We start from the raw sequence: 21,241 nt of genomic DNA on the forward strand, positions 1-21,241 counted from the left end.
ATAATAAAAAATTCACTGCTAAAATTTATAATAAAAGTATAACACAGTTAGAGACTTAGAGTTAGCAAGATCCAATACTAAAATATAAGCCTTGCTATCAACTTGGGCTTAAATAAACAAATTGGATCAAACATTCAAAGTTGAATATTGCTACTTCTTAATGGGCTAAATAAGGCAGGTTGCAGAATTATACCCCAGGAGTTTACATTCAACATATCACAATAGAAAATTTTATCTTCTATGAGTAAACAACAGTACCGAATCTCCATATAAGCGGGTACGTAAAGATAAGATGTAGACAATCTTACCATACTTTAGGGTAGATAGACCGCTTCGGTGAGATACGGAGTACGTAATCTTTATATTGTATAAATGACATATACATATATAATTTTTAAATCTTCTAAGTAAATTAACAAATTACAATTAATCAAAAATTCTCAATCAAGTTGAATCTCTTGTCATGTAATTGTACAATATAAGATTCGGAAATGATATACAAAGGGACAAGATCGTGCAATCACATCAATCTATGATCACCTACCATCTCCGATAAGATCATGAAGCATCGGTTTGGAATCATTATAAGGTGAGATGGGCGAAGCAGTGGAGAGACTTGTACTTGCAGCCAACTCGGTTGGTAGACCACCTCCAAAGGTAGTGGCATCATTAAACTCAAAACCAGTGAGGTACCCAGGCCGAGTGATGGTACCACTAGCTTCTATGTCTCCTGAAAGCATTGCAACTACTCGTGACATTGAGGGTCGTTGCGATGGTGAGGTTTGCGTGCATAAAAGGGCTACTCGCATCAACCTTCTTACTTCATTTTCATCATATTCAGACAATCTTTCGTCCACCAACTCAAGTTCGGTATCAGCTGCATGCAAGTTCAATGCCTAAAAGGACACCCAATGAATCAGAATATCAGATACATAGACTTGTACAATACGTAATTAATGAAATAAACGGATTACACAACAAGTGATAATAGGATCGGGTCAAAACATGTCATGTCTAAATGCAGGACAGAATGGGTTATAGATTGACCTATCATTATACATATATGAAGATGAGAAGCATACCCACTCCAGAAGGTATATTTTCTCATCTTCTAAAGTTGAATCAGAATTAGGCCTTCCACTGATAATCGCCAAAGCTACAACTCCAAAGCCAAACACATCAGCCTTTTCTGTAAGTTGTCCACGCATTGCATACTCTGGTGCGAGATACCCACTACATAGTAAATTATTAAGACCATGTCACATGATAACTAATATCAGAACTAGCTCAAAATTTTCACATAAGGATTGACAATGTGGAAGCATAACGAATCAAAAGCGGTAGCATACAATGTTGGATATAATGTTTAGGTTGACGCACAAAAAACTTTTGTCCCTTCTTAATAGCTAGTTAATTTACGAGATATATATGATTTCAAAAACTATATCATTACAAAATTTAAACTTTGTTTGACCCATTGTACCCGCTTCAGTTGTTATAATAAATACTTCCCGTTTAAGATGCTATGTAAGTCATATCAACCCATTTATAAGTCATTCCATTCAAAGTTCACTGCACAAATTAAATAGTACTCTATATTTTTCACAATTAAATGTAATACAGATTGCATCTTACATTGTGCCAGCAACGCGTGTACTCATATGTGTTTGCTTGTCATCATATAGTTTGGCCAAACCAAAATCTGAGATCTTCGGGATCAGATCAGAATCAAGTAGAATGTTGCTAGCTTTAACATCTCGGTGTACAACCCTAATTCGAGATTCCTCATGCAGATATGCAAGACCGCGTGCTACCCCGAGGCATATTTTAAAACGGATGGACCAACTAAGAGACAAACTATTGTTTCCTGCACAGAAGAACCCATACTTGAGATTAGTATTTTACTTTGCAGTTCACTTTTAAAGCTGTTTTAGCACAGAATGTCAAGCTCAATCACAACGAGATTTAACTGTGTTATCCTCTTAATCTCCTCAATATGAGAGTGCAAACCTACTAAGTTCATGACGAACCTAAGATGATAAGAAGATAACGTAGAGTGAGTATACTGATATGATCTCACATCGGCCAAGTATGGGATTGGTGGGTGGTTTATGAGCCTAGGTGTCCCCTCCTCCTTTGAGCTAGCTTTTGGGAGTAAGTTCTGCACCTAGCTTAGGGCATGATGCGAGCCTATTATGGGATGGGTTCGTATCATATACTCTTTGTTTATCTCTCTAGAAGGAATGTGTGTTTTTGAGTGATCCTGAATTGTCCTCTTGATCCATTTGTGAGGAAGGAATTTATAGCCTAAAGGGTAAGTGGATAGCTGTCTAACAACAAGTGTCACTCACTTCCTTGAAACGATATAATATATATAAAAATAAGTAGAATGGGCCAACGGAGTTATCTTTCCATGTCCTTGGGCCATGTTAACAAGTATATAACTACATACGTGATCAAAACTGTACTTATGAAGGTATTATGTAGAGATAGCATTGTCGACCCATGTACGTGCAAATGGGTCAATATTAATAGGCCAAATGTTTTATGCTAAAGATTAAACTGAAACGGGTCAAATGGGAACAATTTAAAGTTAAAAGATTTAACAAAAAGAGAAATAAACCAAATGGGTCAAACTGGTCAAAAGTCACCCGAAATGTATTTAAATGCATAAAACTTCCTATGTTTTTTTATTTCTAAAAATGCGTAGGTAATATAGTTTGTAATCATATTTACCACATCAAATATGTACAATACTTCGATAATGCATAAAGAGATTGCAGGCAAGCCTAACCCATTGTGGCCTGTTACCCAACCTGCCCGCTTTGTCATCTTTAGATTGGATTGCAGTGTGCTATTCTCACCAAATAACGCTTGATCAAGACTCTTGTTCTCGAGATACTCATACACAAGAAGCCGTTTCACTCCATCAATGCAGCATCCGTACAACTTCACAAGGTTGCCGTGTTGGACAGCAGATATAGTTGCAATTTCAGCAACAAACTGACTTTTTCCTTGGTGGGAAGCAACGGAGAGCTGCTTAACAGCTATTAGTCTCCCATCATCTAGTGTTCCCTGTACACCATCCAAGAGAATTTAGGGGGTTTGACTTAAGGAAGCAAATATGCATTCTTGATATAATGATAAACTACCTTATAAACAGGTCCAAAACCTCCCTCACCAAGCTTATTTTCAGGACTAAAATCACCTGTTGCATCTCTGAGTTCTCCATAACTAAAGGTATATGGTTTAGCATCAATACCCGAAAACTCTGCAAATCAGTGAAGCATGTTAGTGCCTAAAACTTGCATTAATTCTAACTTCTGTTTTGTTATTTGACGATGCCATAAGGAAAGATCCAGAAAACTACCTTCACAATTGTCAGAGGTATCGAGTTTTTTCCTACGCTGATGAATGATATATAAAGCTAATAACGACAGAAAGCATAGAACCGCAATCGGGACCAAATCCCTACAGTCAAACCGATCCTATTTGTCATCCTTGTGGAAGGTGGTTTGTTGCTCACTGTGGGGATGAAATCTGTGCATAAATAAATCATAGAGAGCATTGGTTGTCGAGTGTCAAGAGCTCAAAGTTAGGCAACTATATTCAAGATATAAACTTTACCTGGGGTGGCACTGATTGCCGAGATAAGAGGTCCAAAACTACCTGGATTAGGCACACAACAAGTTCCTTTCCCAGTCCATAACAAGTGTATCTCAAGGTAGTTATTTGAAACCTGGACCATTGCTTCCCTTATAACCGGACTCAAGGTAGTTCCTTTCACAAGTTGGGATAATTCCATATTAGACATAGGTTAGTTTCTATACATTAGGTTTCCATAATATTAGTTTCTATGTATTAGGTTAGGCTACTCTAAATATAGCCCCTTGTAATCCCTTTCAATAACAAAACAATTATAATACAATTACAATAACCTACAAGGTTTATCATTCCATAAAGGCATTAGGCATGTAACAACAATTCCAATAACATTCCATTTTATGCAACATAATTATTTGTACTCTTCTAATCATAGAACTTGTGAAATGTGTTTCGTCTTTTGTAAAACACTTACCAAGGTTGATGACTTAATACGTTAAATAAAACTATCATACAGAACATTTGTAAGAGTGTGTTAGTTATTATACGTCATTATGTCTATATCGTTACTTCATACATGACAAGATTTCCTATGGAATATCATTATAATGGAAAATAACTAACCCTAAGAATACACTTACAATCTTGTAATGTGACAAATGGAATCAGGGAAGTTACAGTCACATTTGATGGCAGGATTATAAGCAATCGAATCAAAGTCTGTTGAGTCGACTGCAGCGCCGCTGCATAGTTCTCCACTTATATTCCACTTCATATCTGTTACCACACTTGGTTCTATCCCCCATTCGCTAACCATTGCATTTATAATACGAGCTGCAACAACCAGTTTTCTTCAGTTCATTCAAATTCAATATCATAAATTCATAATTATAGTCTTCACATGTATCAACTTAAAAAAGTAAGCATGTCAAAATGTTTGACCATGTACGTCAAATGTTTTACTGTTTTTTATCAGCTGTACTTTAATACAAGCTTATAGAATATCTAAAGAAGTTTCATTATTACCTATTTACCTTGTAATGAGTACATAGTTTTGACCTCTCTTTACATAGTCATCTATGTCTCCTCCACATGAAATTTCACATTAAAAATTCAAATTACACCCTTCGAATCTTCAATCAAGTGGTTTAGGTTCAAGTCCATCTAAGTTTAGGTTGATCTACTGGTGCATATCTTGGAGATTGCCTTAGTGTGATTAGGTTTAGTTTTGGTTAACCTGGGTGTCTGAACTGCTTTGCAAAGCCAGCCAACTGATTCAAGGGCGACCACCCGTTTTTCTGGTAGCCCATAGTCATCGCCGCACATGAAACTTAGTGGCCACAGAGTTTTTTTTTTCTTTAAGGATCTAACTTGGGACCTTTGGCTATTTTCACCATTATAGACCTATCAACAGCAACAAACACACGTACCATAACAACCGTGATACCATTGCGCAAATCTGTAACTATTGTGCCATTGCAGCCATTGCTTCTGTTTTACGATAGCAACTACTGTCCCTGAAATATATATTGCTTATAAAATAAAATATATTGTATGCATTAGTATGTAATACAGTAATAGTAACACTTATATCTTCTTCTGTCTTGCTTACTATTGCAATTTGCAAGTTGACACTGGACACATCTCTCCATATCACAAATTAACCTTTCATTTCCTTACACTATTAATTTTACACACATTAGGTTATATATAGTTAAGAATTTACTGTATTATTTATTACATCATCTTATATACAGTATAGCATATCTTTCTTATGTCAAACCGACAAATATTACATTTATATAGATCAGCAATTATATGGTATAAATTTTAAATCTCATATATACTACTATCTAGATGCATGGCTCTTTGTATATGTTTCAAAACTATGAAAACCTATAACTGAAGTTGGTAACTGTTACCATATTGTTATTGTTAATCATGAAAAATGGCAAGGCAGTAATATTATTAAAGGTTTGCTACTCCAAATAAAATTTTGGTTTTTGTATTATATAGTTGGTGGAAGTATATATAATATTTACTATTTAGTGTTTATTTCACAAGAATGAAGTTGTCAAACCGTACGTATTGGTAGGCTCAAGTAGCTACTGCATATCTTCGAATTATCTCTCCATATATATCATCACCAAATTAATATCCGGCTCCACTAGTCTAACTACTACCCATCTACTACTACTTATAACGTCCCACCATCACAAAATTAATTATCCGGCTCCAGTCGATGTACGTATAATTAATGTCTCACAGTAGTTGAAATTGGCGAAAATCTTTTAAAGCCATGCACTGATTGAGGTACTGATAATACACAAGGTTAAAGTAAAACACTGTTGAAATTTGTGATTAATTCTTCAATTATGGTGTTCATACTCAAGTTTGGTCCCGTGCATACACATGTCAAAGTAAAACAAAACTACAATGTTGTTTACTTTACACAAATGATAGTATTTATCTAGATAAACACTTTATCTGAACAACACTTTATGAGTATATTAAACAAACAGGCCGTTAGCTATAGAATTTCATGCAACTAATATATATATATATATATATATATATATATATATATATATATATATATATATATTGCTTGATTTGTTTCTTTCTTGATTGTTGTTAGTCAATAGATAAGGGCCTGTTTGTTTGTTTGTTTTAAGATATCTTCTTCATAGTGAACTAGCAAATTACTGTCAAAAATTTAGTTTCCTCCATCAAGATGGATGTCTTGACATGTTCTCGTAAGATGTAGGACTCGGAAATGACATACAAAAGGACAAGATCATGCGATCACAATGTATCACCTACCATCTCCGATGAGATCATGAAGCATCGGTTTGGAAACATTATAAGGTGAGATTGGTGAAGCAGTGGAGCGACTTGTACTTGCAGCCAAATCGGTTGGTAGACCACTTACGAAGTTAGTGGCATCATTAAACTCAAAACCAGTGAGGTATCCAGGCCGAGTGATGGTACCACTTGCTTCTATGTCTCCTGAAAGCATTGCCACTACTCGAGTCATTGATGGTCGTTGCAATGGTGAGGTTTGCGTGCATAAAAGGGCTACTCGCATCACCCTTCTTACTTCATTTTCATCATACTCAGACAATCTTTCATCCACCAACTCAAGTTCGGTATCAGCTGCATGTAAGTTCCATGCCTAAAAGCATACCAAATGAATAAGATAGATGGAGTTGTGCCTTGCATAACTAATGAAATAGGCGGGTTAGGCAATATGTGAAAATGGGATCGGATCAAAACAGGTCAACGCAGGACAAAACGGGTTAGGTTGACCAGTCAACATATTATGACCCCTTTCATAATAAGAAAAGTGTTACATATTCAATATCATTATATACATTAGCATGGTGCAGGCACAATGCAGTCGTGGCAAATTGTTTTTGGTGGTCCATCTGTTTCTTGAACAACCCGCTCAATGGCCCATGTTATTTATGCCGATGGGAGCATGGGAGGGAAAAGATTTAACAGATTCGAGGGGAAACCAAATTTGTAAATGATGTAGTGGTTAGATGAAAGGGTAAAATAGTACGGGTAATATTCATTCTTCCACTATATATACTATAGATAGATATAGATATGAAGAAGATTACGAAGCATACCCATTCTAGAAGATATATTTTCTCATGTTCCAAAGTCGAATCGGAATTAGGCCTTCCGCTGATAATCTCCAAAGCTACAACTCCAAAGCCGAACACATCAGCCTTTTCTGTTAGGTGTCCACGCATTGCGTACTCTGGTGCGAGATACCCACTACATAATGAATCATAAAGACCATGTCAACTTATCATTACTCACCTTAAACCTAGTTTAAATTGTCACAGAGGGATTGAAAACTGGGTGGGCCAAGCTGGGTATGGTAATGGGTCAAAAGATAGCATATAGTTATGGTTGAAATGGGTCCAGTCGGGTTGACATGGAAACATATCTTATTATAAAGACCTTGTGACCGTATTATTACTAAAATCAAAATTAGTAAAAATTGTAACATAAGGATTGACAAGCGGGTAGGGTAATGGGTCAAAATAGGTAGCATATGGTATTGGTTGAAATGGGTGGTCGACACACAAACAAATTTTGTCCTTTTTTATAGTTAACTAATGAGATACATATGATTGCAAAACTATCAGTACAAAATTTAGAATTTTCAGCAAAATAATTTACCAGGTTATACTAACCGGGGTATCAATTTATACCCTCTTTACCCAAAAATTTTTTTACCAGGTTGTCTGCATTTAAAAATACACTTTAGCCAACTTCTAGCCTCTTTAACTCATTCGACCCGGTTCAGTTTTAGCTATATAATATACTCCCCATTTAAGATGTAATATAAATCATATCAACCCATTAATAAGTAATTCTGTTGAATGTTCACTACTAAAATTAAACAGTTCTTTATGTCTATACCATTAAATGTGACACATATTTTATCTTACATTGTGCCAGCAACACGTGTACTCATGTGTGTTTGCTTGTCATCGTAAAGTTTTGCCAAACCAAAATCTGAGATCTTGGGAATCAGATCAGAATCAAGTAGAACATTGCTAGCTTTAACATCTCGGTGTACAACCCTAATTCGAGATTCCTCGTGCAAATATGCAAGACCACGTGCTACCCCGAGGCATATTTCAAACCGGGTGGACCAATTAAGAGACAAGCTACTGTTTCCTGCATGGAAGACCCCATACTTGAGATTAGTACTTTACTCTACATTTCATTTATAAACCAGTATTATCAAGGTAACATGTAGACGTGGCATTGCCGAACCATTTACATACAAATGGGTCAATTTGGGTTATGCTTTATCCCCAATAGATCAAATATTATGCAAGAGATTAAGCTTAACGGGTCAAAAAGGGAACAGTTGATATATTTTAGCAAAGAGGGAAATGGACCAAATAGGTGATCACCCTGAATTTATTTAAATGCATAAAAACCTCCAACATTGCTGTATTGCTAAAAATGCTAAGACTTATTGTAAATATATAGCTTGTAATCATGTGGGGTGGGTTATTTTAGGACCAATCTTAGATTAGGACCATTAGGACCAAATCTCATCCATTCATTTTTCATTATCTCCTCAAATCTCAAATCCCGTTTTCCATATTCCGGCGATGGCCGATATCTCCGGCGACGACGGCTACATTTCTGGCGAGAATCAGTTTCGTTTTCCGGTGGATACAGTGCGGGCATTGCCCTCATCCGTTCTAAAGAGGTTGTCACCGGACGCATATGGGAATTGTATGGATTTGATGGGCGGTGATCCAAGAGATGGCGGCGGTTTGATACGGTACGGGCTCCGCCCTTGCTGCCGGCGCCGTGACTGGGGTGGTCGGAGATGATGGTGGTGGCGGTGGTTCGCCGGAGAAGAAGGAAGGAAGGAGGTGGTGGCCGGACATGATGGTGGTGGCCGGAGAGGAAGGAGGGAAAAATGAGTGGTTGAGATTTGAGGAGAGGGAGAAAAATGAATGGTTGAGATTTGGTCATAATGATCCTAATTTAACTTTCCCCGTAATCATATTTATAACATAAAATATGTATAATTAATAATTCATAAATAAGAGTTTACTAGCCAACTAACCCATTTTGACTAGTTACCCAACCCGCTCGATTTGCCATCTCTAGAATGCAGTATGTTACTACTCACCGAATAATGCTTGATCAAGACTCTTGTTCTCGAGATACTCGTAGACAAGAAGTCGTTTCTCTCCATCAATGCAGCATCCATACAACTTCACAAGGTTGCGATGTTGGACAGCAGAAATCGTTTGTATTTCAGCCACAAACTGACTCTTTCCCTGATGAGAAGCAATCGAGAGCTGCTTAACAGCTATCAGTCTCCCATCATCTAGTGTTCCCTGTTTACCATCCAAGAGATTTTATGGGGTTTGACTTAAGGAAGCAAAAAAATATTCTTGATAAAATGTAGAAACTACCTTATAAACAGGTCCAAAACCTCCCTCACCAAGCTTATTTTCGGGACTAAATTCACCTGTTGCTTCTCTCAGGACTCCATAACTAAAAGTGTAGAGTTTAGCATCCATTCCAAGAAACTCTGCAAATCATGAAAGCATGTTAGATATGTGAGGCAGTTGTTTATTTTCAACTATATTACACGCACAATACTAATTATGTAAACATAAAAAGAGAAAAGTGTGTCCAGAAAAAAAGTTGCAAATGGAATAATGAAAGATATCTTACATCTATATCATATAGAAAGTTCTAAACAAAAATACCTTCATAATTGTCAGAGTCATTTTGCTTTTTCCTTCGCTGGCGAACAATATATAAAGCTAATAATGACAGAAAGCACACAACCGCAACTGGAACCAAAATGCCTACAATCAAACCGGCCCTGTTCTTCTTTTTTGCGGAAGGTGGATTGTTGCTCACATTTGGGATAAAATCTGTACAAGAAACAGATAATAAAGAGCATTAGTTGTCAAGTGTCAAGAGCTCGAAGTTAAGCAACTAATCCCAAGAAAGAATGTTTACTTGGGGTGGCACTGATTGCTGAGATAAGTGGTCCAAAACTTCCTTGATCAGGTATACAACAAGTCCCTTTTCCAGACCAGAACAAGTGTATCTCAAGGTAGTTATTTGAAACCTGGACCGTTGCTGTCCTTGTAACAGGACTAAACGAGGCACCCCCTGCTGCCCGTTTTATGTCAAAATCTTGAAACACTAAGTTTCCCTGAAAGAAACAAAAATTGGGAAATATCAAACAAGGCAAACAATACCCACAATAGATAAAATTTACAATTCTTTCAATTTTAAACATGTTACAAATTTTATTTGATACTGACTTGCAGATAAATGTCAAAGACACGCCTTCCAGTGCTTTGCCAAACTTGGCCATCTTGTATTAGTAGTTCTGCAAACTGGAGGTTCACGGTGTAGTTACCGTTCTCTAGGCCTAAACCATAGTATCTTAGAGATCCTGCAGAGATTCGAGCTGTTTGGAACAGTTCTGTATCTAACGTGTTTGCGAACTGGCGTGAAGTGGTGGCGGTATAAGCTGGGTTGGTCCTTTCTCCAACATTGCTGACACCCCATTTCCTTTCAGAATTCAAATAGTATGTTGCCGGTCCAAGAGGTTCATTTTCCTGCTCATAAACTATTTGACGAGATGATGTTCTTTGAGGACCTCCGCAGTTGATTGCAAAGGAACTATCTGTAAACCAACAAGAATTGGAACTCTACCCAATCACATGTATGCTAATAAGCATTTTATGTTTACTATAACATGAAAAAATTCTTCATGTCCTTGCTTACATCTTGGTGATCCACGATTACACGGAAAATCCCTTTGCAGACAGTCCAATCCTGACGGAAGACCACTGGAAATAGAAAGCGTTACATTCAAATTAGAAAAGGCGGTACCACTTTCTACAATGGGTTATAGAAATATCAAATGTAGTTATAGCAGGTTGCGGCTAAAAATAATACCTGAAATCTGAACCTTCTAAAGTGAAGTTGTTCACAACTAAGTTTCTGCACATTGCATACATGAAGATGATATTAGTTCCAAACGCTATTGTAGAAGCTAATGTATGTTTGTCATTTGTTTATAAGTAACACCAAGCAAATTTCAAAGTCAGATTGTATATGGCTAATTATGTATTTAGTGCTGCCTAAGTTGTAAATTGTAATGATGTATAAATTTCCTATTTGTAGTTCATTTGTCAATCAATGAAAATGGAAATTTCCCCAAATTTACATTATATTGTTACATATACCAACAACTGCTTCTTAAAGACAAGGCATAAACTAGGACTTAAATGTAAAACGTCGTATCCAAAATCATGCACGTACAGTTGTAAGCTTGAGTCATTGACCCAAAATGGAAGTGTCCCAGATAGATCATTGTATGACAAATCGCTGCATCAGGAAGATCGTAAAAGAATTAGAAGAAAAAATTATTTTTACTCGAGTAGACCGCCAATAATCACTCTTTGCATATATGAAACACTAAACGAGCCATTCATTTCACTTACATATTCCGGAGGGTTGCACTCTTTACATTAGGAAGAATGCCATTTAACCTATTGTTTCCAAGAATCCTGACAATGACAACATCAAAACTTAGCTTTAGGATGACAAAATGGAGCACCATATATATATATATATGTCATGTGCAAAATTTATTTATCGAGAAACAGAGTATGAGTAGTACAAGAATGAGATTTGACTCAAGTTGAACAACTCTCCTGGAATACGTCCAGTCAAATTGTTGAAACTCAGATCCCTGCAAAGTAAAAAGGCTTAAGTTAGATAATAATTGCGGTCAAAAAGTAATATCGGCAGTAGCAGTACAAATGAGCATCCAAGATGCACATACTTCATAGTCTAATGCAAGTTACTCACAATAGGGTCAAATTTTGAAATTCACCAATGCTAGCTGGAATAGAGCCAGTAATTTTGTTATTCTTCAAAACTCTGCAAGAGATGCATTTCGTTATTAATTACATAAGAATAGAAACATTGGTATACTTAAGAAATTTACAAACTATTTGCTTACAGAATAGTCAGGGACTTCAAGTTTGCAATAAAATCCAGAGTGACATTATTTAAACCAGTTATCCTCCTGCAACATTTATATAGCCAAATCAGCTAAATTTTTAGCAGCCTTGACTTACAAGATCAGAATAGAATAACCAATGATAAAATCAGATTCTTAATGAAAAGAAAAAGACTTACAGCTGCTGCAAAGAGGTCAATTGAGAAAACGAAGGTGGAATTGAACCTTCAAAAGAGTTCCCTTCAAACCTTCTGTAGGAACATCAAGAATGTAAGTAATTAAATAGTTTCGTCATCTCATATACCTTGAATATTTCATAGAGGTTAACTTACAATGTCTGTAACTGTGACCAATTTCCTATGAAGCTGGGTATTCTTCCGGTAAATTCATTATCGGAAGCCCATCTGAGATGCCAATAGTTAGTGTGTTTATATATTCTAACGTAGAAGAACAAACATAAATATAGCTCATTCCATCCAAAGTAAATGTTCTTACACAGTGACCAGGCTCCGTAAATTAGCAAATGTAGAAGGTATTTCGCCACTAACTCCAGAACTATCAATGTAACTGGAAATATGACAGCAAGAAAGACGATTGATCAAATGACGTGAAGATTGCTAAACAAAAGTTGAAAGTCTTGTAACTTCGTACATCTGTTCTAATTTTTGCAAATTTCCAAGTTCAGGTGGAAGGGAACCATTGAAATTGTTTCCACTAAATGACCTGCAAAACATTATGAAAAATAATATTATTAAATCAACAAAAAGTCAGAAAGAAGTTTCTGCTTGATTACATAATTGAAGACTAACAACGTAAGAAAAAGACATACAACAATCTAAGGTCAGAAAGCCGTCCTAGCTCTTTAGGAATCTCCCCTGATAACGCATTGATACTTATAGTCCTATACAAAAGAATTTAAGTTAATCATGATAAATCTCAAATGTAGATTTTGAAAGCATAACTAATTTAAAAGTATCAAAAAAAGATGGCTTACATCCACTGCAACCGAGTTAAATTTCCAATAGAAGGTGACAAGGGACCTGTCAAATAATTCTGGGCCAGAACACTGTAACACAGCCTTGATTATTTAGCAGACCAAAAAACGGTCAAATGTACATACGTATAAATGCATATAGAGAATGGTGGCATACATACAGATTGGTGAGGTAAGTCAGAGTCCAGAGCCCTTCTGGGATCGGGCCGACAGCATTCAAAGCATAAACATATCTGAAGATTTGCAAGAAGCAATGATTGTCAAAAGATATATTGTCCACTCATGAGTATGGTACTTCCACAAGTGTTCCGTTCTATTCAACATACTCCTCTTTAAAATGTGGTTCGACGCATTAAGTTGACTTATGCAGATTAGTTATGGTTTACGTTGTTATACATTTGTCTTATACTTTGGATGAGTATTATTTTCAAGTATGGTGTCAATATTGTGAAGTTTCAAAATTTGAAAGGCTCGTTTTACTCTTTGGGGATAAAGTAAGAAGAAGAGGACTTCACGGACTAAAACTGGATATTTTGAAAGTTTTAGAAATAAATCATACTGAAAATTTTACCAAGTACGTTGCATAAAACAGAATCTTAAAAAGGGGCTCCTTCTCTTTTAGTCGTAGTGTCGTACGTCATCAAACGTGTTTTGCATTATTGTACAAATCAACATTTTAAAATATTATGGTATATACAACTAAAAAAAACCAATTGAGTTATATAAAGTGGTTGGAGCCCTTACCTTTGTAGAACGAGGTAAAAGGTTCGATTTCATGCTCAACAAGGTTAGAGGTCCTAATTTACCTTTGATATAAAGTTGTCTACATGACAAGTTCCCCATACACTATCGAAAACGGTATTAAGACCCAAAACCCATAAAAACGGCATTAGAGTTACTTACTTTTTTATCCTGCTTGGTATTTAAAGCTAATATAAATGATGTACAAATCATCAACCTTTTGTAAAAATACGTTACTATTATATGTCATATCCTCCTAAATTCATTCATACATGACAAAGTTATAGATGGAATATAAACATAATAATAAAATCAAAAACCAAAAGATCGAATGCACTCACAATTGAGTAATGTGGCAATAAGTAGAATTCGGAAGTGCACAATCACATTTGATCCCGGGATTATAAGACTGGGGATCGAAGCTGGTAGAGTCCACTGCAGCACCGCTGCATAGTTCTCCACTTATGTTCCATCTCAAATTTGTAAATCTTTGTGATATCCCCCATTCACTAAACATAGCATTTATGATACGAGCTGCAACGACCAATTTTCATCGGTTCGTTCAAATTCAAACATCATAACCCTACTTTATACCGATCTTACTTTAAATGAAAAATACAATACATCACATTAAGTGAAAACCAAAATACCCTATCACTTCTTCATAATATTCTTTAAATAAATCTCAAACCATTTTTTTTTCCTCCGCTCAACTCTCAACCAAACCACTCATTTTTCTTTCTTATCCATAAATCACTTTATTTATCTAATTTATTCAAAATCTTTTATCTCAAAAACCACACATCGATAAATTATAAAAATTATAAGAAATGATCAATCCTCCTAACTTATTAGCCTAAAAATCTTCCTAATTCATAAAATAGTGACATGTGAAAAATCACGGAGTGAGATTAGAAAAAGAGAATTAATGAAATCCACATGTCACAATTATATAGTTTTAGAATGATTTTTAGGCTAATATTTGGGAGGATTAATCATTTTTCAAAAATTATATATATAGGTGTTCTTAAAATTTCATGCTCTTTCATTATAGATGTCATTCGATATACTTTCGACGAATTTTCAAATCCGGGGCGGAGCTCGTAAAGCTAAGGCATTTGGCTATTACACTCTATGGCCTATCACCTCCTCTGACTTATCATGCGCTATGCCCTATCACCCCATCATCTCACCGCCGCAATACATGGATACTAAATTTGTCTCGTATTAAATAAAAAGTAAACACGACAAAATGGTTGAACATGTCAAAAGTTATAAAGTTATAATGATATAGATTTTGTAATTATGTTTAGTGATTATTGCCTCAAAAATGTAAGAAATTTGTGTAAACTACTTCGATTTTGTTATTGTAAGTATATAATTCATCTTTTGTCCAATTCATGTAAACCGGTTGAATCCGATGCTGCTAGATACGAGTACAAATGAACATTGTGCATATTTAATTTGTTACACACACTCCATGTTTTGTGCATAGTTTACATTTTAAAACACTAATTACAAGGGTTTAAATTTAATAAAAATCCATTAATTGGTAACTGGTTAAATATCTAATCATTAATCATTAAAACGTTAACAAAAAAAAAAAAAGTTACATAACACAAAAGGAGAGAAAGAGACCTTCGGCTGGGTCCGTAATCTTTTGAGTTTGAGCCACACTAGCCATGATCGCCAACAAAAACAAATACACGTACCACAATTGCGACACCATTGCACAAATTCTCAACTACTTATTGCCTTTACTGCCACTGCTTCTGTTTTACACTTTCACAACAACTTTTTCAATTCCAGAACTTGTTTATAAACAAAAAAAATAAAGATCAAATATATATAATGAACAAGCTACCTAGCTCGAAGCGTCGGATATCAAGTCAAATGATATATATGCATGTATGCACTAGCTAGTATGTGAAAATAGACTTTTTCTATCTTAGCTTCGTCATTGTTGCTTCCTATCGCTACTACTAAAAATTATAATAACTAAGTATACTCACTACTAAATTGTAAGTGGGAATATTAAAACACTTCATATAGTTATCGTGATAAAGATGTAATTATATAATATTACATGCAAAAGCTAGGTGATTCAACTTGGTAAATAAGAGAGAAAATTGGAGTACATATCTTGACCAAAATGCCCTTGAGGTATCACTTAGTGTGTAAATTAAATAAAATAAAAAAAGATACAAAAGTCAAAAACTCAAAGAGGGGAAAGATCAATAGATTAAAATTGCGTTGGATTAACCGAATGATTGATAATATGGTTGGATCAGTAGTAAATACCCTTGTCTCTGGAGATAAAGGTCATGGGTTCGATCCTCATCCCATGCAAAGGTTAAAGGGTTTTTTCTACCATTTAAGTAGAAACTGGAAGCAGCCTCTTGTGGAACGTCTTCTGGCGAGGCTTTGAGATTAAACCAATATCTTTCTATTTGAAGCATAGATACTGAAAGCAGCCTCTCTACTTAGGTAAAGATAAAGTTTGCCTTTACTTACTTACTTTCTATTTAAATATTCAGCCACCGAATGATATAAATATTGGAAAATATTTATCCAAAATTTTTGAGACGCGGACCCAATCTTTATTCTTGACCCGTACCGGCCTTGTCAAGTTATGAAAGTATGATTTGCCCCAACCATCACAAGAGTCAGGACTGACTTCGTCTTATATAACTAAAAAATTCATTAAAAAAACCTCATGCAATAAGGGTACCCAACTAGTACAAATGTTCAATTGCATCTAAGATAAATAATCTAGGTTTAAGTGAATCAAAATGGAGCTAAATTAAACACGAAAAGTTATAATATGAACGAATTATCATTCTATTGTCTACACGAACCTAATAAAATGTTCAACTCATGAAACAAAACAAGTTTCTGACCACCAAAATCATATACCGGCCGGCATATACTATTTAACTAAATTAAATTGATAATCAATGTGTTTTCATTCACTTGATTTTCCTATGACCTTAACGTTCCTCTCCCCCGAGTTCTTTCACATAAAATTTTATTCATGAATCTTAAAAAGCTATTCTTAGTTTACAGATAGGGATGAATTCGATCTATCTTCAGCAAATCAATTCGTAATGTATAAGTTTCTTTGAATGTCATTATTTGTTTTTTGTAGTTTCTTTTCTACTGGATACTCTCAAATAGATAGATATTAAAAGTGTCTATATCAATGCCTAACTCAAGTGATGCATATGTTTTTGGTTTTTCTTGGTTGTGGATTAAAATTAAATTGATATACCTTACTCAGGAGACTCTATTACATTGTTTAACAGAAAGTGACACATTGGCAGCTTATAATGATGTTGTGATGTGATCGCATACGGACATACGGTACATTGTATAAAGTTCATGGACATAGGGTATAATGTAGAAATTTTACTAGGTTTAAATACAGAAAAGAATGTTTCTTTTTCTTCTTTGGACATTTCAAGCGTGTTGGGATCTTTCTGAACAAAAAGAAGGGCCCTTAAATTTCGTGACTCGGAAGATCTATTGGGTTTAGTTTTTCGTTAACCCACAAGGAAAAGCCCATCAAATAATCTCAAACCTAATGTCAATGGTGTTTGTTGAGTTTGCATGGAAGTAGCATCAATTTATAAGGTTTTGGTGCTGTTCAAAAAAAAAATTTATAAGGTTTTGGTACAGCCACTCTTCACCTAGACAAATAATAGAAAGTGAGAAAAAGAAAAGGAAGATTCGTTTTTCACTTATAGTAGCCCAGTAAATCTTCAATCCTCAGAGATTGAACCGTTGGATCCTTTGGGTTTTGGATAGCATCCGGGCCAACTCTTCTTTTGTCTTTAGTTTGTTTCCATACTTCTTGATGTTTTATATATTCCAAGTGTATGATGATTGTTGAATGCCTCTAGTATATCTAGGGAATGTCTGATTGTATTGCTCTATTATTGGTGGTAGTGGATTTTAAGCGGTCTATGGGTTCTGTGGTTTTTACTCTGTTTTTAAGAGGCTTTCCATGCTAAAAGTATTTTGTTTGTGTGTGTGCTTGTTAGCTGATTTTGCCATTGTTAAGGGTTGTTTGGATTGCATTTAGTGTACCCTATCTATTAGTTTATTCATATGTTCACACTGGTTGGGAAAGTGTTGCGAAACAAAGGGGTTATTAGGCATTTGTGTTTACCATTGTGGTGTTTGATTCCCATCAAAGTGCTGTCAGTGCCAGGTTACGATCCTCGGACCCGTGGGTTATGTTTTCTTAAATTGCTAAACTAGCCGTAATACAATTTTTTTTTTCTTTTTAAGTTTTATCTTTGTAAAAATATTAAACTTATTACACTCTACAACCACAAAATCAATAAGGTTGAATCAATTGGATAACAGACAGAGATCAAGGATTTTATTCTCATGTGTTGTAAGGCTGATGGTCATTCTTTATCTTAGATTTAACCTCGAAGGGGTTTCTCTACCTTAGTTAGCGATCCTATATCTCAACGTTTCGCATACATTGTCGTGATATCGAGACTCAAAACCTGTGAAATACAACATTTTACTTACTTTTTTTATACATTCTGCAACCACAAACCGACTTCGTTAAAAATGTTAATTAGTACAATATCTTTCGTCAAACGAAAATTCTAGCTCCGCCCCTAGTTATGTTATCCATAATCGTTAGTGTTGCATTGGTACTAAGTTTTAAACTTTAAAGGTGAATTTTCATTAATATGCACAAATTTACAAATGTACAAACAAATACAAGATAACATGGATAGACCATGCCTTACAATATTCCTATCAAATAGAATTCAACTAAACGAAGAACATTCCAAATCAAATCCTGCAATAATCATTAGCCAACTCCATTCCCATTTAACTTCTGCATGCTATCCAGCCAGCTCCAATTAAGTGTAAGAATGAGACCATAAAGCGTCATCTTTTACCGCTCTCAATTCTCATTCGCAAACACTTAACCAAAGCATTCATCAACTCAAACTTCCTACCACATCCTTAATCTGTTACAACAACCAGAAAGCTATTCTCTCATTTTAAATTCCAAATTCCACTCACAGTATTAACATTCTTAGAGTTTTTAACTCTTAAAGAGATCATCTTATATCTCACATTTTCTACAACTAATCTGCACAGACTTTCCTCATTCCTTTCCTTTTTCTTGAAAATTCTGTAATTCCTTTCTTGCCACACAAAATACACAGTAGCAGCTAGGACAAGTTTACCAACCACTACTGCAATATTATTTTGAGTTTTCTTGGCAGCAATTCTTTCAACTAACTCAAGCATATTAGAACTACCACTTAACAGTGGTGCTAATTCAACCATCCCTTTCCAAATCTTCACAACATAATCACATTGAAAAAACAGGTGCTCATGACTATCTTCAACCCCTTTACACAAAGCACATTTGAACACTACATTAGGCTGTTATCTCATAATTCTGTCCTGTGTCATGAGTTTCTTCTGCACAGCTAACCAAAGAATATAGGCATGCCTTGGTATCATATGGTTGAACCATATAACATTCTTCCATTCCACCTTGTTCCACTCTTTCCTTAAATCCATCCAAGCTTGAACTAAAATTGACTAAAACATTTTGTTTAGTCACCCACTATACACAATCCTTTCTATTCTCTTGTAATTTTGGGACCTCAATCTCCTTCAGAAACTCAAATTTATCCAACCAACCTATAGGCCACTTCCAACTACCCTTATTAATCATATCAACAGCTTTCATATCATCACCAAATCTTTCATCATATAAAGATCTTCTTGATATCTTATCACATAAAGGCCCACTCTCACACCAATTATCATATCAAAGAGAAATCCTTCTTCCATTACCAATTACATATCTAACATGATTCTAAATTTTGTCCCTTATTTCCAGCATAACTTTCCACCCCCAGCTGTCCTGTTTATCTACTGACACAACCCAAATGCTAGTGTTTTTTTAACTTTAACATTTACCCATTTAGCCCACAGTGAATCATTATCTTCCAAAATTTTCCAAAATTGTCGCACTAAAAGAGTTTCATTCCACTGTTTCATATCTTTCCAAGCTACTTTAGCTTTTCCTTTAACAGAATCTCCAGAATTCCACAAGAAACTTTTGAACAAATCTTCTAATTCCCTTATCACAGTGCTAGGCAACATGTAAACAGAAGCCCAGTAATTTTGCATTGATGTCAAAACAGAGGAAATCAGTAATTTTGCGTTGGTACTAAGTTGAAAACTGTACAAATGTGACAAGGTGATTACAATTGCTTATCCCTCGAACTCAGAGATCAGTCATATGTAGGTCAGAAGATGTAGAAGAAACAAACACCAAAACGTCAAATGGTCTATGAAAAGTAAGTTATATATCTACTGTTTCATGGAGATAACATAAAGCAATTAAATCACCTACGTTTTGTTAAATTGATAACATAGCTTTAAGTTTTTGCCAACGTTGAAACTCATACTTTGGTTTTCATCCGTCAAATTTATACAAAATATTATAGACATACGGAGGGATAGTTGTTCGATTTGGGACGACGATAGGGAATACATGGATTAGTGTTTAAGGAAAGTTGTATAAACTGATAACTCCAATCATGCTTTGATTTTCATTTTAATTTAGTGATTATGTAAATAGAATCTTTATCTTTATATATAATAAAAAATGATTGTTTTTTTAAACTATTTTTAGAAACAATTATGATGTGTCATGTTAACAAATTTTTTCAAAATATTTTTATTCTATTTATGATGTCATATTTAGTTAATAATCTTTTTAAAGATAAATAGCCCATTAAATATCTTCAAAATGTTTTATTTTATTTATGATGTCTACAATTTATTCTTTTATTAAAAACAAAGTAAATTATTTTTAATATAATATCATGAAATGTCTTTTTATGTTTTGTTAATGCAATATGCATTACAAACAATACTGCATTTGTTCAATGAGTATGAATAAATTAAAAATTTTGTCACGCTTTTTTGTGTGTAAAAATTTATAGCAATAAAAGTGTGTATAAATTTTTTCACACAAAAAAGTAAATATCCCATTAAATATTTTTAAATATTATGATGTCTACAAATTTATTCTTTTATTAGAAACAAAGTAAATTCTTTTTAATATAATATCATGAAATGTCTTTTTATGTTTTGTTAATGCAACAGACACTACAAACAATATTGTATTTGTTCACACTTTTAATGAGTATGAACAAATTAAAAATTTTGTCATGTTTTTTTGTGTGTAAAAATATATAGAAATAAAAGTGTGTATAAATTTCTACACACAAAAAAGTGTGTAAAACTAAAAGTTCACACTTTTTAGTATGAACTTTGATAATTATTTT

The 21,241-nt window shown here is 34.7% G+C and overlaps 1 protein-coding gene across 1 annotated transcript; it reads right to left on the reverse strand.

Annotated features, from left to right (window-relative positions):
• Positions 1-349: 349 nt before the first annotated feature.
• Positions 350-20,075, reverse strand: LOC122590790 (probable LRR receptor-like serine/threonine-protein kinase At1g56130). The gene is made up of 25 exons (XM_043762961.1): positions 19,863-20,075; positions 19,028-19,229; positions 14,234-14,426; positions 13,313-13,384; positions 13,152-13,223; positions 12,987-13,058; positions 12,809-12,880; positions 12,653-12,724; positions 12,490-12,561; positions 12,337-12,408; positions 12,158-12,223; positions 12,004-12,075; positions 11,813-11,884; positions 11,634-11,699; positions 11,452-11,517; positions 11,086-11,130; positions 10,912-10,976; positions 10,443-10,810; positions 10,132-10,330; positions 9,873-10,043; positions 3,153-3,271; positions 2,865-3,075; positions 1,636-1,867; positions 1,083-1,233; positions 350-896 (listed from the first exon to the last, which is right to left on the reverse strand). The coding sequence occupies exons 1-25, from the start codon at positions 20,073-20,075 to the stop codon at positions 537-539; spliced, it is 3,375 nt and encodes a 1,124-aa protein (XP_043618896.1). The 3' UTR covers positions 350-536.
• Positions 20,076-21,241: the final 1,166 nt, after the last annotated feature.

This window comes from Erigeron canadensis, chromosome 3 (genome assembly GCF_010389155.1).
Source record: "Erigeron canadensis isolate Cc75 chromosome 3, C_canadensis_v1, whole genome shotgun sequence".
Classification (NCBI taxonomy): Eukaryota; Viridiplantae; Streptophyta; class Magnoliopsida; order Asterales; family Asteraceae; genus Erigeron; species Erigeron canadensis.